This window comes from Dermacentor variabilis, chromosome 9 (genome assembly GCF_050947875.1).
Source record: "Dermacentor variabilis isolate Ectoservices chromosome 9, ASM5094787v1, whole genome shotgun sequence".
NCBI classification, from domain to species: Eukaryota; Metazoa; Arthropoda; class Arachnida; order Ixodida; family Ixodidae; genus Dermacentor; species Dermacentor variabilis.
This window is the reverse complement of record NC_134576.1, coordinates 42,000,008-42,023,828: the sequence shown is the minus strand read 5'-3', so window position 1 is coordinate 42,023,828 and position 23,821 is coordinate 42,000,008. Positions and strand designations below refer to the sequence as shown.

General features: G+C 48.1%; 1 protein-coding gene across 1 annotated transcript in view; it reads right to left on the bottom strand.

The window, feature by feature from the left end:
• The window catches only part of LOC142558313 (uncharacterized), a 113,221-nt gene that overhangs the window by 35,257 nt on the left and 54,143 nt on the right, over positions 1 to 23,821 (bottom strand). Inside the window, exons 6-9 of the mRNA XM_075670462.1 lie at positions 22,959 to 23,444; positions 17,411 to 17,541; positions 15,382 to 15,549; positions 13,946 to 14,078 (exon numbers count right to left, since the gene is read on the bottom strand). Coding sequence (XP_075526577.1) covers positions 13,946 to 14,078; positions 15,382 to 15,549; positions 17,411 to 17,541; positions 22,959 to 23,444 — 918 coding nt within the window. The remainder of the gene's footprint in view (positions 1 to 13,945; positions 14,079 to 15,381; positions 15,550 to 17,410; positions 17,542 to 22,958; positions 23,445 to 23,821) is intronic.

The window sequence follows — 23,821 nt, the reverse complement described above, 5'->3', positions numbered from 1 at the left end:
AAACTATAAAACGGCCAACGTGGGAAGGATGGGAGGCAACCCTGTCCAGCTCAACACTCAAGGACCAGCGAGCCCTCGTGGAAAGAGCTAGGGCCGCCTTAGCCAACGGAATTCCGGAATAAGAATACGACCACCCTTCTCCTAATTCCCCTCTCCTTTTTTTTGTCTTTAAGTAAAACGTTTTCATCATCATCATCTAAATCCCCCCCGCGGATACGCTCCCGTCGCTTCCCGGAGCGCCGGGTGAGGAGGCAGCCGGAGGAGAGAGCTGGCGAGAGTGATGGCACATGCCAGCACGCCGGTCCGTACTGCCGGACCGGCGTGCTGGCATGTGCTGGCATGTTTCTTTCCGTCCTGCGCTTTACTAAACGACGCTACGAGAGATCTGCCGCCGCTCACGTTTGTTTTCTTTTGCGATTTTCGTGAACTATGCTTTCTTTCTGTGATGCGTGAGTGCCTACAGCCAAGGGCGCCCAACGTGCCCTTGTTCTGTGCAGCAGTTGGCTGTGCGAACACAGGTGGGCGAGACGATGTGGTGTTTCACATGTTACCGAAGGACAAGAAACTTGCAGCGCAGTGGGTCCGTGCGGTGAAGAGAGATAATTTCTTGCCGACGAAATCAACTGCGCTGTGTTCGGACCATTTCCGCGACAGTGATTATCATCGGAGCATGACAACGATGCAGGCAATCGGTATTCCAATTAAATCGGCGCGACTGAAGGCCGGCGTTGTTCCGTCTATATTCTACAAGAGAAACACCTCGCCACTTCCAAGAGCGGCCTTCGCCAAGTGGAGTAAGGGTGAGGTAAGGGTTTTAATGTGCACAAGGGCAATTTTTTAAATGGATGATCACCTGAGTGTCGAACAAATGGCCTTACAGCGGCCTATGACGAAGCGAGGTGGAGGCACAGCCGGGAATATGCACATGCGTGCAAAGTGCTTGCTGTTTTCATCCTGTTTTTCCACTCCGCTTTGCCACGGAACACTGTACTACGGCTGTTTGTTCGGCGCTGTTTTGGTACGGTGAAATAACTGGCCGGGGGTACGCTTGCGCATTCAGTGATATCTGCTATTCGTCCAACCGCACGGTGCCCGCAGGTTTAGCTGTTCAGCATTCGTGTTCAAATCGCACGACATAAGGTGTTACGGTAATAATTTCATGCTCGCATTAGAGTAGTTGAACTCGTCGTGTAAAAACTTTGTTCCGTAGGTTTTCCACTCACAGCTTGCTACCAGCAGCGAAATGCCGCAAAAACGAGCGTCGGCACAGCCGCGCCCGTGGCAAGGCGAACGGTCTCAAATAATGAAGTAACGTTGTGAGGTATTGAACTTGTCAGTCTTCGACGTGGTCTAGCCCAATACAGGCATCGCTGCTGGACAAAAAATGTTTTCTTGCCTTTAACATTTCATGCCCCCCCCCCCCCCATGTGCCTCCACCACACCTCAAGACACTACCAACGTTCCGGCGCCATACACAGCTTACTGGTGCATATTTAACGCAATTAATACATTACTTTAGCCATGAAATTACAGACACCAAATCACATTACTAAATAACTAGACAACTAATCCGTCACATAAATTACTGAAAAAGTATTTCAATTACTGTAAGTAATCCAACTGTTGCCATGTTTGCTGATATGCATGATATGCTGAAATTCATGACATCCATGCCTTGCACTCTTTCAGGTTCTAGCAGAGCACCTTGAGAACCGAGCCCCTGATGAACCTGTTCCACTACCATCACCAATCGAAGAGTTTGAAGCAGCCAGTGTGATACAGGCAGATAATACTGAAGAGGTTGAAGTAGCCAAACGCGGCACTTATGTTCGCGATCGTGTATCAACACGCAAAAACCACGGAACTTTAGACAAGCAGCGGCAAGGTGCATGACATCGCGGAACTGCACCCGCGTTTACAATCTAATGAGATGTTAGTGCTTCGGCATTCTTCCAGCAGCAAGTTCCCAGTGACACTTTAGGGCGTTTTTTCTCCCGTCATTGGAACGTGCAGCTACATGAAAAGACGTATGTACCAGCTAAGATTTCCAACGCGCGAGAAGGTGCACACATCGCTCTCGCTGTTGGCACACTCAACATCGTTGTTGCGCCCGTTGCCGCAATCGTTTTCTGTATCGGCTGTCGGTTCGAGCATGTAGTACGGCGAAAATACAAGCTCTCCGAGACAGCGAGAATGTTCCATAATGCTTACAATTCAGCTGTGAAGCCAGAACAGAACAGCGTGCTACGCTGGCTACGCTCTGCAACGGCGGCACCGACCGGCGATCCCCGTGAATGACGTCAAAGCGGTCCCGACCGATCACGGGCAACAGCCGCGTTCACGCGATGCCCTGAGGCCCTAGTGCGCGTTTTCTTGCAAAAAACAGCCGCTTGCGTTTGTTTCCGCCCTTTTTAAACGAGATATTCGTGTTGAGTGGACTCAAAACTGTAGAATGTCGCAGGGAACTCATTTTTTTCGAAAAGTGTTTCAGCTTCCCTTTAATACGGATCCCTGAGGAACGCTTGACGTAACGTCGACAGGAGTTGATTCCACTGCTTTAAAAGAGAGAAATTGTGAGCGATAACGAAGAACACTAGGTATCCAGGAAGCAAGGCAGGGATTACTGAATATGGCGTTTAATTTTACCAGTAGTTTAGAATGAATCACGGAGTCAAAATCTCTAGAGAAGTCAATAAAGATGGCACCCACTTGATTAGCTATGTCTAGATTAGAAGCGATATCATGAATAAAATCGACTAATTGTGTTACGGTACTATAACCACGACGGAAGCCATGCTGGGCACATGTTACAACATCGTTAGAGTTAAGGAATGCGATTATATATTTATTCTAATGGGGTATACTGAACAGTTCAGACGGCAGCGTCTGTTCGTAACCGAGAAGGCAGGTAACGCAGAACAGGAACAGCTGGTTGCCCGAACGGCTCATACTCGTGCTAAGCACTGGCGATCCGGCTGGCCCACTGGTTGCCCTGCAGGCATGGAACTGACGATCTGGCTGGGGTTTTTCTTGCGCTCTTCTTCTGTATTACATTATGAATAATGTGCTCTAACACCTTGCGTGACTGGCATGTGAGAGATATCGGCCTGTAGTTAGAGGGAAGTTATCACCTGATTTATACAAAGGCAGAACTTTGGCTATTTTCCATTTAGTTGGTACTTCACCAGAGTCTAAGGATGTCTGGAAGATTACAGTAAGGGACTGAGCTGTCCATAGGGAGTGTCTTAAAAGGAAAGAATTCGGGATACCATCTGAACCAGTACACATTTTAGTGTCTAGATTCAATATTAGGTTTAAGACACCATAACAACTTATTACGACATCGCCTAATTTATTAGTTTGTGCATCATAACCAAAATTTGGAACTACATTGTTATCGAGGGTGAAAACAGATTGGAAGTACGAGTTAAAAGCATTCAAAACTACGGTGGGGTGATAGAGTCGTTAATCTTGAAAGAGCTACTGCACGTTGCACTAGGTAAAACTGATGTCCAGAACCTGCGGCGTTTTGATTTAAGTAGTATAGGGAGTTACACTCAAAAATAGAAGTCTTTAGCATTTTTAGTACGAGTACGAAGTTCCTCCTTGGCTTTTTCAAAGGGAATGCGAGGCGCAGGATTAAAATGCTTTGATTTACGTAGTTTACCTACACGGCGTGACAGGTGCAAGATATCGCGGTTAATCCAATGAAGTTTATTATTTATCTTTTTTTGGTTTTAATGGAACGCAATTATTGATGCAAGATTTCACTAACGACTCGAAACAATCAACAAGATTATCAACATGACATATGACACTGAGTGAAAGTAAATGGTCAAAGTTATCTGACAGAGTATCAGTGATAGACTTATCGTCAGCCTTGTTAAAATTATCAAATGTAGAATAGCTAAAGCGTTCATGTGGGATAGGACAGTTAATGTGTATTGAGAACTGCGTTATGATCCGAGATTCCTTCCAGGATATCATTCTAACAACCGAAATGAGCAAGACTGTCACTGATAAACCCTAAGTCAAGTATCGAGTTCTTCCGCGTATTCTTACCAACTAATTGTATCAAGTTATGGGACAAAGAAAACGAAATAAAGTCTTTAGAAATAGATGCACTAGTGGCGGAATATGTAAGGGAACGCCGGTGAACACCGGGAACGTTAAAGTCACCAAGGACAATTAGGTCAGAACTGTTGAGGCTATGCATGTAGAAAATGGTCGTGGTCGTGTATAAAATCCGAAATATTATCGAACAAGTCACTAAGGCTATCATGGGGGTGATAAAGACCACAAATTGTTAAGTTCTGCTTATGCACTAGTAACTTGCACCAAATCGATTCTATAATGGGAGGACCTCGTAGAAACTCAAAGTTAAAATCTGAACGTAAAAGCAAGGCCACATCACTGCCTTTCTTATTCTGACGGTCATACCGGACAGCAATGTAACCAGGAGGCGTGAATTCTGAGTTGTATCTTCATGAAGCCATGTTTCGGTGATGCATATAACATGAAGAGAAGATGAAGACACTAGTGAAAGAAACTGGAAATTTGTTAGTCGTACTTCTGGCATTAACATTCAAAAGCGCAAGATCTGTGGCAGAGTGACGAGATTGTCAACCTAGTCATGATGAGACATTTGGAAATCTTGCGTTTGAATCAAAGCCAGGAGCTATTACTAAACTATTTGAGGCACCGTCCCAGTTGTAACGAACGTTATATATAAATAAATGATCGAACCTCATTTTAATAACCAAGCCGTCATTCCTCTGCTCAGCCGAAGCGTCCCGTAGCTTTTTAAGTAATGCGCGCACTCTCGACGAAAAATCTTCGGAAGGTTTCATGCTGGAATTCTCAGCTGATAAGCGTTTTTCAGCATCACTAGCTTATCGCTGAAATCAAGCATTTTTAAAATGATTGGTAAAATGAATATAAATAGGTATATTTAGGTAAAAAGGTATATAAGTAGGTATATAGGTAAAAATATAAATTGGTAAAATGAATGATAAAATGATCTTGAAAGGGATTGCCGACGACGCCTTCAACCTTTCAAAGTGCGAAAAATTTCTCTATATTCGAAGCTATTATAAAGAACTGTGGGCGTTTTGAGCACGCTAAAAGCCGGCGCATTGACCACACGTTCGCACGGCTTCCCAGCAAGGCGGGAACGTCCTCTTGCGATTACCACACGGCAGCACAGCCGCCAGTGACACTAAAGCCCCTCCATACACGTTTAAGTGCCACCAGATCCGCTAACACGCATTGTTCGCTACGGACTTGAGGTCATTACCCCTGCCCCAGTTGGCGCCGGTGACTCGAGCTCGATTGCGACTCCATTCGTCCAAGCCGTTGTCCGGCGGGAGTTTGCCCACATGGGCCTTCCCTCTGTGTGCACTGTGTCCAGCCCAACACAAACTTCATGGCGTCCACCTTCATCCGAGTGAGAGCAGCGATTCGCTACGCGATCTCGCGACCATGCTGCGCGGAGAACCCCTGATGATCGACCGATATGCTTTACATTGTCAGCGTATCGGCCACGGCGCCCGTTACGGCGCCACCCACTGGTCCCCGCCGTCCGGACAGCAACCGCCTCGCACCTTCAACCCAGTCCTTTTTTCCCAACGCCACAAGGATAAATAATCGCTCCCCATCGCCGCGTAGTCACCAGTCGCGCTAGCCCCCACGCCGTCGCCCGTCGTCTCGCTCATTGCAAACTCACCACCCATCGTCTCCTTTTAGCCCTGCACGTGCCTATCAGGAAAACGGAGCAGTGCAGCGCCCGGAAGTGACGCTGCATTGCCACGCTGCATTGCCGACTCGCACCACAAATACTCGTCTAACGATGCCGACGAGACAAAGCTTGTTAGACGTTGATGTTTATGGCGTCACTATTTCTACGCTCATCAACACTGGGGTGCACACCTCTGTATTGAGTGAAGACCTTCGTCGTCGCCTTCATAAAGTGCTCACGCTTGCCGCCTTCCGCATCATCCGCGTCGCTGACGGAGGGACTCCTGCCGTTCTACTGCAGCCCACGTCCTCAGTGCTGGTCACACAACTTCACTACACTTTGCCGTCATTGAGAAGTACCCCCATGACCTAATCCTTGGCTTAGATTTTTGTCCAGTCATGCTGCCCTAAATGACTGTGCAAACGGTGCTCTTCAGCTTGAACTGCGCCATCTTCCCGATATTCCAGCCAACATACCGCCACGCTTATTCTCCCGCCATCGCGTTCGCTTGCCGCCTCAAGCTACTACATACGTTACTTCGACGTCTTCACACAATATTTCTGATGGCGATTACATCTTGTATCCAATTATCGACGTTCTGTTGGCCCGCGATGTCGCCTTTGTTCACACCATTGTTTCCATTGCTGACGATACCGAGGTACTGCCCCTTCTCAACGTCGGCCTGTTGCCTAAGGTTATCCCGCAAGTCATGTCGTTTGTCGCAATTTCCGTACTTGATCCCTGCAAGATTGCCGCTTTGGATGCAGATGTTTCGCCGCCTTCTTGCTTCGCAAACTTCGCTCCTTCTTTCCTCGACGACATTAACAAGAAGATCACTTCCGATCTGACCCAAGCGCAAGCTCAAGATCTCTACCGCGTCCTGGCGTCCTATCGTGACATATTTGATTTTGACGATCGCCCTCTAGGTCAAACATCTGTCGTGACTCATTGAATCAACACTAGTGACACCAACCCTACACGCCGGCGTCCATATCGCGTATTCCATCGCGAACGTCAAGTCATCCAGAAGGAGGCCAACAAAATTAAAGAATTATGGGGTTTCTGATTCTGAGGCACGCCGGCACCACTTTCTGATTATGAGGCACGCCGTAGTGGAGGACTCCGGAAATTTCGACCACCTGAGCTTCTTTAACGTGCACCTAAATCTAAGTGAACGGGTGTTTTCGGATTTCGCCGCCATGAAAATGCGGCCACCGCGGCCGAGAATTGACAAAATGACTACAAAAAGCTTTATCAAACCTTCGACTAGCCCGGGGGCCTCCCCTGTCGTTCTCGTGAAAAAGAAGGACGGCAGCTGGAATTTATGCGTTGATTATAGGAATTTGAACAAATTAACTCATAAAGACGTCTAGCCTTTGCCTCGCATCGATGACGCCCTCGACTGCCCTCATGGAGCCCAATATTTTTCATCCATCGACCTTCAGTCCGGCTATTGGCAGATTCCACTCGAACCTATGGGCCGCGAAAAAATTGCCCTTATTATGCCAGATGGCCTGTACCAATTCAAGGTCGTGCCGTTCGGACCGTGTAGCGCCACAGCAACTTTCGAACGTATGATGTCCTCTCTGCTGCGGGAGATAATGTTTATCTATCTATGCCATTTAGACGATGTCATTGTCTCTCCCGACGACCTCGTCCGTTTATTGGCCGTTCTTGCCGTCTTCCATTGAGCCAATCTTCAGCTGAACTCTGCCAAGTGCCGTTCCGGGCGACGCTAGATAACTATGCTCGGTCATCTTGTCAGTGCTACCGGTGTTCAACCAGATCCCGACAAGATGCGAGCAGTGCAACAATTTCCCGTGCCGTGCTCAGCCAAAGCCGTTCGGAGTTTCGTTGGATTGTGTTCCTACTTTCGTCGCTTTGTCCAGAACTTCGCAGACATCGACCGCGCTCTTACTGAACTCTCGAAGAAGGACGTTCCTATCGTGTGGGGGCTCGAAGAAGCAGCTTCGTTTTCTGCCCTCATCCGTGTACTCACTACGCCACCAATACTGGCCCATTTCGACGCCTCATGCCTTACAGAACTCCGCACCGATGCCAGCGGTCATAGGATTGGGGCTGTCCTTGGCCCAAAACAGCACGGCAAGGAACGTGCCAGTCACCTTCTTTCATCGCCGGAACGGAACTTTTCCATCACTCTATACGAGTGCCTGGCTTTAGTGTGGGTTGTCACCAAATTTAAACCCTATTTGTTTGGCCGAACCTTTCTGTGATTACAAACCATTATGCCCTCTGCTCAATCTCATCGTGGTCTAGACGTCTCGGCCGCTGGGCACTACGGCTCCAAGAATACTCGTTTGTTGCGCACTACACGTCTGGGCGATTGCATCAAGACGCAGATTGCTTGTCACCCTGTCGATGCTCCCTACCTCAATGACCCTGACTGAGACGCCTGCGTACTGTCCATTCTTGCTTCGGATAATATCCCTGCCCAACAGCGATGAGACACGTCTTTACGGCTCGCCATAACAGTCGAACTTTTCAATCACGAGTCCATTCTGTTCGCATGTTTGAGCTACACGACAATGTTCTGTGTCGCGGTAATGTCAGCTCAGATGAGTCAGAGCTTCTCTTTGTCATATCTCGCCGTCTATGCTCCAGCGTTCTTCACTAGCTTCACAACGTACCAACTGCCCGCCAGGTAGGTGTGTCGCGTACTTACGCCCGAATCCGGCGTCAGTATTTCTGACTTGGCACGTACCGTTCTGTGCTCCGTTACGTCGTTGTTTGTCAACGCTTCCAACGCTACAAGTCGCTGTGTGCAGGGCAGCTACAACCTCTTGATATTCCTGCAGAGCCAATCTTCCGCGTCTGACTTGACCTTCAAGGCGCTTTCCCTACATCCATATCGGAAAATAGATGGATTGCGGTCGCGACAGACTACGCCACGGGCTTCGCAACCACCAGGGCATTCCCCCTACAAGCTGTTCTATATACGTCGCTGACTTTCTCCTCCACGACATAATTTACATGATGGCGCTACTCGGCAGCTCCTCACAGATCGCGGAAGGTACTTCCTTTTAAGAGTGGTAGATGGCATCCTTCGTGCCTGCTCCACTGAACATAAGCTCATCACCGCTTATCATCCAGAGGCGAATGGGTTGACCGAGCGCCTGAACCAAACGCTGACATGCTGGCCATGTATGTTGCACCGGATCAATTTCACCGGATACAATTCGTCACAGAATGACACGGCTGGGTATTCACCGTTTTTTTTTTTCTGTTTGGCCGACAACCTGCATTGCCATTTAAGGCTCCTTTTCCTTTGGCTCCTCGCTCGCCTACTGAATACGCCAGTGACGTCGTTCCTCGAGCCCATGCAGCTCGTCAACTTGCCCACGACCTACTATGTGGTTCGCAACAATACCAGAAGTCCCGTTACAACAGCTGACACAGAAGTGTGCACTTGACGCCTGGCTCTCTGGTCTGTCGCCATGTCGCCGCGTTGGAATATCAGAGAAGCTCCTCTCACGTTACACCGCACCCTACAAGGTGCTGCGTCAACTCGGTAACGTCAGTCGCGAGATTGTACCCCAGGGCGCTTCTTCTCTGATACCTGTTCTTCTCGGACCTCCTCACTACCAATTGATGCTGTTCGTGTTTCCCGGCTGAAGCCATGTTGCCTTTTAGCTCCTCGGCTTCATAACAAGCGCCAGGACGGCGCTTCAGCTGCCAGAGGGTGATATTACGGAGCGACCAATACATGGATGACAGTGGCGTAGCCAGCAATTTCGTGCGGGAGGGGGGGGGGGGGGCGGGCTCACGTTACAGTTGGGCCTCCTTCTTAAGAGGAAGCTTTAGCTCGGGTATTCCTATCTAAATACATGTAGAAGGAAAATTAGTTTTTCCCGGCAACCACTGCACCAAATTTGACGATCTTTGTTGCATTTAACAAAAAAGTTTAAATTCTAGGGACTGTTTGTTTCGACTTCTTGATTTAGGTTGTCAATTCTTCATAGAAAATTGTGCAAAAATTGTAAATTTTCTGAAAACGAAACTATCAAGTTTAAAACTAACTCAACAATAAAGAATGATATCACAATTCTGTGAATTGCCTCTAATAGTGCATCTACGGCGGACAAAATTGATATGTTACATATGAATCTCAAAAAATTTAGTATTATGGAAATACGGCTTTTGCAGAGCCCTTGTACACAACGTAACCAATTCACGCAAGATACAAACTGACATACCAAGTTTGTCCGCTTTGACTCTTATAGTAGATGCCGTTTACAGAACGGCGATATCTGTTCTTGATGCAGACCTATTAGTTTGTAAACATCGTGCTTCTATTTCTTTCTAACTTTCGAATTTTTCAAGATATACTGAACATGACGCACTACAAACAACTGAATCTGGTGCATTTTTTTGTTCTCTCAGCTACACCGCATTAACAACGTATTGACATGAAGTTATTCATTGAACGTTGGTTAGTTCATCACGACCACTTAAATAATTGAGCATAAGATCAGAAGTACGGGAGGCCTCTTAAGGTCGCGGCTAAGAACACTGTCTGTTTTTTCCACGTAGAAGGCTTCTCCCCTTAAAAAAAGCTCTTTTCAGATGTAAGACAATTTGTGCAGCTCATCCGTCAAGACAACGAAGCTGTGTAAGCGCGGTATCAGACTCTTCGGAAGTCTTTTCGTGAGTGGCATTGCTTTTTGACAACGGAGAGCGAGACAAATAAGAATTTCAGTTCAGTGGGTGTCGAGGCTTACGTGTTTCCAATAGCACCCTGGAGAAGGCAACGGGTGGCTCACAGTGCCTGGCCCGAAGAGGGGAACCCACCGGCAACGCACCGCCCCGCAGTACCACTAGAGTACTGCGACAGTGCATGCGGCACACGGCCAGATTCCCGCTGCAGTTTCGGTCCCGTACTGTGGCCACGGAGGCCAGCCCAAGCTACAGCATGAGGCCACTCGCTAAGCCCCGTCCTGCGCTACGGTACCGTATCGTCGGGTCCCGTCTTATGCAGCTGCCTGACGACCTGACCAATCCTGTGCCACGGCGGTTGATGAGAGGCAGCGATACGTTAGCAAGCAACGCGACTAAACCGTCCGGAATTTTCGAGTAGGATTGTGTTTACTGTGTAGTTTAGTTCTTAAAGGGACACTAAAGGTTACTATTAAGTCAACGTGGACTGTTGAAATATCATCACAGAAACCTCGAAACGCTTGTTTCGTGCCAAGGAGAGACTTATTTTAAGAGAAAATGCGTTCTGAAGCGTCCGCGTACCTCTAGCGCAGTTCAAATCGCCCGCCCTCCGATCGAGGAGTACTGACATCATGATCTCATAGTGATGTTGCGCCATCGGTGAGTAGAACGGCGTCCGCAGACGGCGCTACGGCTTTTCTGCGCAAAACGCGAACGCGCGGCCAGAAACAGAGCCAAGACAGAGCCGACAGCAGAGCGAAAGCGGGAGTATGGTGGCTAGCGGAAGGAGAAACGAATTACGTCCCACATTACGTCCCACGGCACACGGAGAGTCCGTTTTCGTTAAACTATAGGCTGCGGCGAGCTCGCAGCGTGGTCGGCGTGGCCTATGAGAAGCGACGAGCCTTTTCGCACTCGCAACAGGGCATAAAAATGTGCGAATCGACGCAAAACTCGGCCTAGAAACGTGCTTCGCCACAGCCAGGGCTCAATACGACCCAAGCTGGCACGACCCAGATGTCGTTTCCCGCACCGCCACCAGGCGCCGCTACTATACCTCAAACTCCAGCGCAAGACGCCCATAAGCTGGTACTTCATTCTATGACGCTAACTTCGACGCTCGTCGCAATGGACCCTGACACCGACAGATTGGCTCGCGATGGTGGGCTCAACTTCAGCGATTTGAGCACTGACGAGCGCGACCTGCTGCTGAGGGCTCGCATTGCCGGCGTCGTTGCGTACTACGACGGCGGCCTCGACACCGGCTCTCCGGAGCGGGAAAGCAACGAGGGCTTCCCACGACATCACATGGACGTGGCATTCTCGCTGCTTGTTCCAAATGAAAGTTTCGCGAGCCAGCAGAACCCTCACAGCACGACGCGATAACGAAACTACTGAAACTCCAAAGCGTGCGCGGCGCAGAGTCGAGCGCGCAGAGTCGAGCGAAAACGAAACCTTTTGAACACCCATATTACTGAAGGGTAACGTCAAAATGTTATTTTTTCTTAGAATAGAATAGACGTAGACAAGTAGCATTTTTTTCCGTCTTATAATCGAATGAAATGATATTTTTAATACGAGTAGTTGAGTATTAGTAACACAAATTATGAGGAGTCCTTTCGTCATCGGGCTAGTACCGGAATGTCGCTGGTGGGTCTCAAATCGTGTCATGCATTTACCTCAATTTCTCGGTTACTAAAGCTCTGTTCGCGATTATATTGACGCCTTAGACGTTCTAGAACATTGCTCTACTACTTTAACTTGAGTTTCTGGTAACCTTTAGTGTCCCTTTAACACGTGTGCAGTGTTCGTTTGTTTAGGGCTGCTTTATACTATTGTTCTTTAATTAAAAATATTTGTCTTGTGTGTGCGACTTGCCCGTTCTTTTTCTAGAAGGACGGAATCTGTGACAGCCGCAGGGTTGTTCTTTGCCATTTGTCGTCGGAAATATACCCTAGGCCTTGCAAACGCTTCACTGATATTTGGTGCAATTCTTTCGCTATAGCCGAGCCTTTTCAAACACTTCACTTTATGCGAACTTAGTATACATATATTTCCCGTCATGTCAAACATATGTTGCTGCGTGCTGCACCAGCTCTGCCAAGCCTGGCTGCGCGTTCTCGTCAGTGCCCTGATCATACAACGCTGCTTCGGGGTTCCCACGCGGACCCTTCCCCGAAAATCGCTACGGAAACTCCGTACATTGCTTCGCTGCAAAACTCGGGCCACCCTGTATATTGGTTCATATGCCGTTCATAATAATGCACTGTAGTACATCGATATCGCTGTATCGTGCTTTGGGCAAAACTCGAATTGCATCTTCGATCGCATGTCTGCTTTCACGCCACATTTAACAAGCATTAGAAGACGGCTTGCACGTGACGTCACGGACGCAGCTTCTCGCCCTGCTTGTTCTCCCGCTATTCGGCTAGGATCACATCAGTGCACCGCATTCACGGCCGTGAGTTACCTGCATCAATGCAATAGGGACGCGTTGCGTCGCTGTGAGAGATACGGCAAAACTGGCATAACCACCGCGCGACAGGGCAACGGACGCCGGTGCTCACTGTGCTGGTCCTCCAACATGGCGGCAGATAATGTCAGTCAGATGATAGGTCTGGGATGAGGTGTGTTAGGAATGGCTTGCCGAGGTGGCAACATTTTCTCAGCTAGCTACAGCTGCGAGCGTTGCGAGCTTCCCCGAAGAAAACCATGGAAGCCTACCACAATTTCTGCGGTGACTCATTTCGTGGGGTCCTCGAGGTGCCGCTTCATCACCCCCTCGGCGCCGTTATGGCTAAACGCGATCAGCGAACCATCTATTGTTACCGTACCCGCCACCGCCGATCTAGTCTGCTGACACACGTGGCGACTTCAGGAGAAAGGCAGCTTTGGAATTTAGAGGCGCCGGACAAGGGACAACCGGTGGCCAGGGTGCCTGGTCAGCTCAGGGAACCAACGCGCCTTTCAAGACTCAAAATAATGGGCAAGCGACGGGTCGACTGCGTTGACGTTTGACGCTGCTAATCGGCAGTGAAAACTGTGCGTACTTGTGTGTGTAAACCGTCCCGCAGAGAGGCGGCTTGTTTACGATGGCGTCGAACGTTTTGCCTCACCTAGGCATCTAGGGAACACGAAGTGTTTAAAAACGGCTGTTTGTCGGTTGCTAGGAGTGTTCGTCGTCGTGCTCTGTGCTCGTCGTCGTGCTCTGTGATCGTACTCATGAGATGTGTGCTCGTTTGCTGTATGCTTTGTCTTGCAGGCTCCATTTAGGAGTCACGCTAGACTGTGTAAATGTATCCCATGTTTAAAATGTAAATACTGGAAATAAACGCTGCTCGCCTAGTCCTGTCGCCCCAAGTTCCTCCGACCGTCCTACAAGCCCGACACCAAATCTTACAGGTGGCGCTAATATGTCGCCGTTTTTACTGTTAGCTCTGCTAGGTTCACTAGCTACAAAACGAACCGGTCTTAAAGAGTACCGTGTCGAATACGCATAACCTTATCGCCACTTCGTTAGATTTTGGCCCTTACTTCCACTGTAGGCGCGTATGCCAGCGGCGACGTCTGTGTCCGAGGCCTTCTTATAGTCCAGTTCTTCGGACTCCACGCCGCTGGTGTCGAAGAACGAGTCCTTTAGCTGCACCGGACCGGTAGATTTCTTGGCCTGCATGTCCGAGAAAGGGTGACCAAACATGCGCATAAATAAGCTTAAAGCGGCAGTGTACACCGCGAGTGTCGCAGTGCTCTATCATACACTGTTGCGTCGACTCGTGCGCAGTTTCAATAGAGAAGGACGATTCATCACTTAGGTAACAGTGACTCCTGAGATTTTAGTTCGAAGTTGAAACGGACAGTCAATCTGGTTTACGGACGGCGAGATCTTAGATAAAGCTTAGTAGCTCCGCAGCCGAGAAACGCAGTGTTTCATTCAAAGATTGAGCCTGTATATACGAAAAACGTACTGTTGCGCGATGTCACCGGATATATTACCAAACTTCATGGAATTTCAACGCTTTCACGCATTTCGCGGTCTTTCGATCACAAGACCCCCGCGCGGCCGGCCGCTTGAGGCACTGTGCGTGTATTGGTGGGCTTATTTCACTCTAAAAGAAAACACTTTTATGCAGCACGTATTGAACAAAAGAAAGCTCTACCGGGAGTTTTTCATGTCGCTCTACAATTTTCTCATTGACACTTTTCATCCAATTATAATATTTGAGAAGTTGATTAACTCATTAAGACTAATTATTTAATTACGTGGAATGAAAAAATAACGTGAATATCGCCAAGCGGACGCAAAGAACATTACCTTGGTTTTGTCCAGCTACGTGACATTTGCATACTTTTAAACTCTCGCTAAAGTTAGCTGGGACACCCTGTATATGACACATTTACTCTTCCTGGATGAATGCTGCGGTTGAACGTGATCACTATGTGCCTAGTTTTTATCTCTCCATTTGTTTTTCGGATGGCGATCCTTCGAACAGCTCTGAAACCTTGAGTTTGGAGATTTTCATGAATATGTGCATCTGTTTCGTTCGTGAATTGCTTTTCGGAGATCGCTGTTTCTACATTATGCAGGCTACGGCGAGCTGTAACTGTTACACTCTGCTCAGCAATTTCTTTTTGTTTCTGGAGATCTTCGGTTTATTCTTTTGTTTGTACTTGAATCAAGAGGTAACCAGATGCAAGGCTTTTCGCCTTGTATTCTTTGCCCATGGCAGTTTCTAGAGGCTTCGCGATATTGAAGATCGATTGTTACAGGTTCTTTGTCGTCGGGGGAGTGAATAACTAGGAACTTCGGAAAGCTTTCACAAAATTTTTCTCTGCTCAGAATTTTGGTACGGCCTCTTTCCAGAGACCGATCGTTTTTCTTTGAGGATACAAATGCCATACGTCATGTACGGACTGAGGGTTGTCGGGTGAGGTTCACCCTCATATTCTCAGCTGGGTCCGCCCAGTCTGACAGTCAGGCCCGTCAGTCGGGGCTTGGCCAAGATACCGACCGCCACCGCTTGCGGTTTGTAACCCTTCACCTTAAAACCTGTAGCCGCGGTACGAATAACAGCGTCGGTATGGGGGCTCGGGGTGCGTGGCGGTGCCAAGCACCAACACCCTGACTGCTCAAGGTGCCCCTGCGGGGTCACAATAACAAGTGATGCACGTGACCTTGGCAAAGAAAGACATCAGCAATAATACTTTTTGCATGAAGTCCAAAGCCAATCAGAGAACATGAAGTATGGATAGAGAGAAGAAAGCGCGAACAGAGAGTGCATAAACACATCGCTGAACAGAGGTGGCTCAAATTGGTATAGGAAACGAAAGCCTCGCCAGAATGAGGGCTATCGTCGTGCCACTGACGCTATACGATAGCAACAGGAAAAATAAAAGCAATAGAAAAAACGAGGATGAAGCATCATACGCATAAGAAAAAGAAAGTTATATATACAGTGATTAAGAAAATTATGCAGACCCCACGCACTGTGGGAATCGATGTAAGCGAAGTTTTTGGGTTGTTTGCTTTTATTGACGATAATTAGCGTTGATGTTAACGGCTAAAGCTTATTTTCTTCAACGTTAAGGCTAACACGAGAGTGGCTAGTGTTAAACTTTACCTCGCGTGCACCACTGCTGTTCGTCTGCGTAGTACACAGAACACACAGGGAGAGGTGTTTGCTTGAGGCGTTGTTGTGAGCCATATTTTATAACCTACGAGAGGGTTGAGCGTTGTCATTTCCTCACATGGCGCATCGCATTGCGGCAGAAGTATTAAACATGAATTGGATTATGGCGCTGTACGTTCCAAAACCACACTCGGATTATTAGGCACGCCGTAGTGGCGGACTCCAGATTAATTTTGACACCGTGATGTCCTTTAACGTGTCCCAAAATCCAAGTGCACGTGCGTTTTCTATTTTGCCCCCGTCTAAATGCGGCTGCCGCGATTTGGATCAAATCCACGACCTCTAGCAATGCAATAGCCGCAAACTAACGCGGTGGGCACAGAACGGTCGACCGCTCCCGTAGTATCTCCTGGATCCTGCGGTGGACTTTAATTAATGCGGCTCTGCTTCTGGAAGCCTTGCGTAAGTTGCCCGCTTGACATATTTGCATGACGTTTATTTTTCAGAAATAGCAGCAGCGTGCTGCATCGTACCTTGAACTTAAGCTTATCCTGTTTCTCCGCAACCGCTGTCGTACAGTGGTGGGGTTTCCTTGCCTTCCCACGTCACGTCCCCCCTTCTCTTGTATAGGAACTGCCTCTTCTCCTCCCTCTCCTTCTTCTCATGTCTACAGTTCTATCTGCGTCCCCTCTGGCCTCGCACGTTAATAGAAAGGGAAGCGCTGCAGTTTCTGCACTGCTTCTGGGGGAAGTCACGGGTAATTACAGCTGTCAAGCGGCTAATATGGCGACGGCCATGGAGCTCCAGAAGGCATTGTGCACATTCGACGTGGTGGGTGAAAACGAATTTCTCCCGTCGTCTTTTCTCTCTTACTTGTGCTGTCATCACGCTCTAAACCAACCCCGACGCGGTGTGCGCGACAGCAGCCCACAGCAGCCCACAGCAGCCCACAGCAGCAGCAGCAGTGGGAAAGTCGAAGGAAGAGGCAAAGAAAGCTTCGCTTTGAATGTTTGAGTGGGGATTTAGCGGTAAATGGGAGAGAAATCTGCTAGCATTGCGTCGTGCTCCGGGATCCATGAATTATGAAATCGTGTTCACCATATTGCAAAATGTTGTTTAGGAGCTCACTCGACACACGCCAGTTGCACTTCGAGGAGCGAAGTGCAACTGACGGCGGTACGGAGCAGACGACCGCACGCACGCCCGCACACGTACGTACGTATATACCTCTATCACGTGACCAGCTGCGCGCACTTCGCACACACGCACTTTTTTTCCACTTTGCCACTCATATGCTAGCATTAAAAAGAAAGTTCGAGTAGTATGCCCAATTCTGCAGAGAACTGATCGTCGGTGACGTGGGCGGACTCACAAAGTTGATCATCTTCTTGAAGCTCGGCGACGCGTAGGTGTAGAGCGCCCGCTGTGTCGCAGGTTCGACGTCCACCATGTCCTCCACCTTGTACAGAGGCTTTTTCTTCGTGTTGGCTGTGGCACTGACGGCTGCACGCGCGTGGCCATATGCAATCACGTACACGGCATTGCGCTTTCGTGCCGCAAGCATCGTATCGTTTTGCGCTTTGCAGTACAAAGTTCGGGGCGTCGTGCTTCCAAAACGTTTTCGTTGTAATGCCGTCACCGATTAGCCACGGTCGCGGCGACAGAGAAACTTACAACATAACTTATAGAGGAAAATATGGTAGGACCGTTATCGTGAAATTTCTTGCGATGCGTTGTAGGAATGCCGGAATATTGACGCTTTCAATGAACATCTCTGACGCTAACTTGGACCACTGGGCATACACTGCTGTTCAATGACAAAGTATAACCTTTAAATCTTATTCGGTGCTGTGTGGTATCCAACCCGCGTCTGGAGGGGATGGGTCTAAATATGATCATAACTTCATTAGAACTGAAAACTGAGCAAGTTGATGTGTCTGCAACATGTGGTTATTGCAGCGCAAAAAAAACAACAACAAAGAAACAGAACGGCGCGTGTGCTGTCTTCCCTTTGTGCTCGTTCTTTGTGAGCGCTGCAAGAACCACATGGTGATCATAGCTTCCCAATTAAAGTATACATTATGGCACATTCGTCTGGTTCCTGCTGTGCACTTACTTGGTATGCAACCATGTGCAGCAAAAGCATCAATTATGGGGGGCAGGGGCGCTCTCGCCTCTCACACTGAATTTATCCATGAGGCCGCCCTGGGCCGCAAACCTTAGGCAGCCTCAAGCACCGGCTGTTACAAAAGAGGGTGGTACAAGGAGATCCCTTTTGTACGAAGGAAATAATCATGCTTAAATCAACTTCAAAACCTTGATCCCAATAATGACAAATTTATTCTGTCTGCCTCTTTTAACCGGGCGATGAGCAAAACGAGGAACAAGATAAAAGCGGGGGGCCAACTTGTCTTTTTCAAGACAAGTCCGCTTGTCGAAACGTTGGCCCCCGCTTTTACCTTGTTCCTCGTTTTGCTCACCATCTTGGATTTCCATCTCCCGAGTTCCCCGTGCTTTCCCTCTTTCAACTGGGGGCACAGTTACTTCGGTTACCCCAAACATGCGGAGTTTCTACTACTTTATAAAGAAAGTAAGCATCAAAGTGGAATCAACTTGAGGTCGCAGCATCCTTATCTACAAAATGTCCATAACGAATATGCATGCTGCGCTCTGTACGAGGTTCTCCTAAATCTTTCATTACAGTTTTCTGACGCGTTTTTTTTTCTCTCGCAACATTGTGGCGGAACAAATGCAGTTAAATTCCAATACAAATAGCATCTAAGCAATCGAAGAAATAGAAAGGTTTCCGGTTAAACGCGGTGCGCGGTGAGCACAGACCTTCTCGTGTCTGAAATATTGCGATCCACAGGTACACTGCTCATGTTTGCTAGGGCTGTGCGGACTTACAAAACTTCGTAATAACGAATAGAATAGCGCAATAGCCCATTCAATCTTCGAATGGAATAGTCAGTGTCCGTAAGCACGATAATGTTTTGAATAGCTTTCGAATATTTCAGAATGTATAAAAAGTACAATAAACTTAATTCCCGCGGGCGTAGTACACATCAGGGGTGGAGAAAGTGTGGTTCCTTCTCACGGGTCCAGGTGCGGCTCGCAAGTCTCTGGCATCCCTAACCCCCCCTCTAGAAGAGACGCGCACACAGACAGCCTAACTGCAAGGTGCTTGCTTCACGAAGGGGAAGGCACAATGCAGAGGCACAATGAGAAATCGCTGCAGAAGAGGTGTTCGCTATGACCACCAACTTTGTTTGAGGAAAAAAAAAAGTTGCCACGCCCTCCTTGTTGGTGCGGCTCTCGACTACAAATACAATTATTTAACGCTCTTCGCACATGCCTGTCCGGCCACTCTTAGTATATATGTATAAAACTTACGTATTGGAACAGGTTGCGTCGCTCAAGGAAGCAAACTTTGCAGAAATCGAGCGATATTTCACATTTCTTGAAGAGCACTCTGTAAGCGAACAAACTGCTTACGAATGCTCCATTTGTGCGTTTAATAAACAACCCTTCATGACGAGTAATGTATTGATAGAAACTTGCTAACGTTTTGGAATGCTAGGATATGAACTTAGCTTTAGATTAATTGCGAAAACAGCTGCTGGTTATTCGATGCTTTATTCTCTGTGATACGCAGTGGGACTTTTCGGTCGCTAATCGACTTTGTCTGAAAATTCACTATTAGCCGATTCGTAACAAAATTTCATATAAATGTACACCCTTGCACAAAAACTTAAGTTTTAGCAAAACGTGTTGCGTAATAATGAAAAAAGGAAAATTTACGCGTTCTTTAGTGGAGCCTTAGCCATTGCTGTGGAGGAAACACTGTTTGCCAGGCTCATATTTAAGGTGTTTTAAATATCTGAAAAAAGAGGCTACTCAAGCTGCAAGCTCCCTCTTCCTGTCATTCCTTTGCACACAAAACTACAGCGCCATTTTCATTGTGTAGGCAATTGGATCAAACACTGCGGTCGTGGTAGGCGTCGTAGTTCTATATCAAGATTGGCGGGTGCCCGAACGCCAGCAAATGAGCAAGCAGACAATGTTGACTTCCTCGAAGGCGGCCTCGATTGTCAGCATTACAATGCCATTCAGCATGTTCTTAGTGTTTCCGCTCACCTTGAAAATGAGGGACATACTCTGACTGACGTAAACAGACGACTCCCACTGATTTGACACTTGTGGAACCACTTGATTTGGTCGAATTATCCTAGAGGTGCGTTGAACTAACGACACCAAAATGAACGAGTTCCAAATGGACAAACGAAGAAAGCAATTCCTCCCCCCTCCCCCTACACACCGTTGGCTATAGGGCGAAAACCTTGCTTTTCTTCACACCGTGTTTCTCGCCGATTTGTTTCCTGCTGATGACGCATTTCTCAAGAACCTTATCAATATTTCTTTTACCTCGATAGACAGCGCTGTGCAATTGCTATGCGACGCTTTGCTGAACCGACGAAGCAGACTGTTAGATATGGGAGCGTGACACGGCGGGACCTAAGTGCGCAAATTGATGGCTGCACAGGGGGCAGGAGCGTCGGCCACTAAAAGATAAAACTAAAACAGCTACACACCTAGGCATGCAGTAACGCCGTCTGCTAGATTTCTCGTTTTTTCAAGTCTTTGGTAACCACTTCATGCATGAAGGGTTGTCGTTGGGAGTAGCAATAACTGAAGAGGGAGGAGCATAGACTTGGGCCAGTTGGTGCATTATGTAGTGTCGTTGAGTGGAAATCCGGGCGGGAAGAAACGGAGTGGACAGGGCAGGCGCTCAATTACAACTGAAATTTAATGAAATGTTTTCCAGGGAGCGGAGGGCAGCACATGTGCAGTCAAAGGGCTGATACAAAGCTCAAGTATAATCACATGCAAAAAATATTAACGCCCAAGCAGATATCTGATTCCTTTATCCGTCACGGCAACTGACGGGACACTGACACCGACACGCGTGACAGATTGTGCGTATATCTGGCCAGCCTCAATAATTTCTCTCGTCAGTGTGTCATTGCACTTGTTTAAAATGGATGCATTTCTAAATAGCGGAGTGCAACCGCAATCTTTGATGTGTGCAGGTGGGTGCATGCCACCCGCAACAGCCTTTAAAGACACCGAGGACTTTCTGAGTCGATCTAACACTATTAGGTGCTGATAGGGGCGTTTGGTCATTCGGTACACTTAAAAAAACAAGAAACTCATCAACAAGATCTTTTTAATAATACTTCATGTTCTTTGCCTTTTACCCTTAAACTTCCCCCAAATGGTGCGTTGCAGTTTTTAGACCTCGCTTTGTATGTTAAATGAGACGACCATGTTTGTTGGGAATATTTACCACGCTCCAAGAAAAGCCTTCTACTTTATGACTCCTCACACACTAAGCTCGTCAAAAGGCGGATCACCTTGTCGTGCCTGAATTCGACTTTGAGAAAGTCCTGTTTGCACAAGGTCGAACACAGCTTCAGTTTGCAGGTGTCACTTCTCGAAAGCTCGGGTTTTCCCTCCAGTCTTTTCGTGGCCGTGGGTGGATCGCTCTTAAAGAAGCTCAAAATGGCAACCGCCGCAGCAACACAGGAAAAGCAGAAACAAAAACAGGTTGTGACGATGCCTTACATGCATGCAATTTCGCACAACCTGAAGAAAATAGGACGCAAGCATGAGGCGGACGTAGTTTTCGCAGCCCCCTGCTAGCTCGTGAGGTTGTGCTCCATAACACGCAATGGGAGCGAAAAGAGAAGTGCAAAAAATGCATGTGAGAAGAGACATGTAAACACCCTGGTGTCTTGCGCCACTGAGGTCGTTTATCAGATTCCGCTCCGCTGCGGTAAAGTTTACATGGGCCAAACGTGTCGATGTGTAAAGGACCGACTCGGAAAGCCCTCGGTGTCTTTAAAGGCTGTTGCGGGTGGCATGCACCCACCTGCACACATCAAAGATTGCGGTTGCACTCCGCTATTTAGAAATGCATCCATTTTAAACAAGTGCAATGACACACTGACGAGAGAAATTATTGAGGCTGGCCAGATATACGCACAATCTGTCACGCGTGTCGGTGTCAGTGTCCCGTCAGTTGCCTTGACGGATAAAGAAATCAGATATCTGCTTGGGCGTTAATATTTTTTGCATGTGATTATACTTGAGCTTTGTATCAGCCCTTTGACTGCGCATGTGCTGCCCTCCGCTCCCTGGAAAACATTTCATTAAATTTCAGTTGTAATTGAGCGCCTGCCCTGTCCACTCCGTTTCTTCCCGCTCGGATTTACACTCAACGACACTACATGATGCATGCTTTCGCGTTCGAACTGAATGAGCTTTCCTTTCATGGCAATTTGTAATATATAGTCGGAGCTTTCCAGTGTTTTCGAATTAAGCGAAAAGCCGCAATGACCAAGTTGTAGTTAAGGGAAGTTGACTGAGTATACGAGTTTTAGCGTATCTGAACTACAGAGACGCAGCCACAAGTAGACGTTTCTCACAACTCTTACAAAGCTACATGCTCACAAGGAAAAATATCGTTTAGTTCGAATTCGAAAGCACGTACCTTCGGTTAATTTGTTAACGACTGGCGCCTTCTCACGGACGCAGGGGTTATCAAAAGCTTGAAAACACAATAAATTCCGCTGATGACGCCAATAATTCCTGGGCATTGATGGACGACGACTTGTATAGTTTCAATGCTCCATTCAAATAGCCTGTCGATTGCGAGACTACTTCGAGCAATAGAAAATGTTTGACTGAATTAATTTTGCTGCCGTTTGTTACCTCAACCATTCGTACATTTAGAGTAAACCTTGCGGTCCCGCAAGGGTCGACATGACAGACGTCCACTGTGGAATGTGGCACGCACTCGCCACCGTCGCGTCCCCCTCGTTTTGCGACCCTCGACAGAGAACAAGAACAGCACTCACTTAGCCGCTCCGTCCCTTTGCTGGTTTCCTTGCGTCGGATCATGCACTCGCCGATGGCCGGGATGTCGCACAGCTGCTTGGTCGTCGCCAGCCACTTCCAGTTGAAGCCAGCGAAGAAAGGGTGTCCCCTTATCTCGGCGTACGTGGTCGAACCCAGCCGCTCGACGGGGTTCTTCTTGAGCATCTTGAAGACCATGTCCTTGGCCTCGGGCGTCGCCGAGTGTGGATGCACCTCGACCTTGGGCCACTTGAGCGGCTCGTTGGCGATCTTATCCTTCAGCAAGTCCTTGCCCTCGGCCCGGAACGGCACTCGGCCCGTCATCATCTTGTAGAAGGTGGCGCCAGCTGACCACCAGTCACACGCTCGGCCGTACGGGCGGTGCTTGATGAGCTCCGGCGCCATGTACGGCACCGTGCCGGCGCACTCACCGTCGCGGAACTCCAGCGCCGTCTTGTTGAAGTAGCCCTTGCAGATGCGTTTCGCGTCTGCGAGTCATCGGGGAGAGACGGGGGAGGGATATTGGACTGGCATTCACCGTGAAGTTGTACTACACGGCGAAGCCCTCATTGCGACTACAACTGCCGAACGCGAAAACTAAAAACGCTGGAGATAGCGTCATTGAAAGCTCTACATTTGAAAATTAGGGCGCATATCAGAGGAACCCAAAATTTCATCGCGCATAAAATTTGAAGGGCTGTCTGGGTGAGATGAGGATAATGTGTCGGCATGGATTGTTAAAGTTAGAGGCTGATTAGGTGCGTTGTAGCAAATCATCGGATGTTTAACTGATTGTAGGAGTTTTCGCCCTGCGATATATAAGAATGCCAGATGGGAGAGGGGGCGTGGTGGAGAAGAGGGGCTA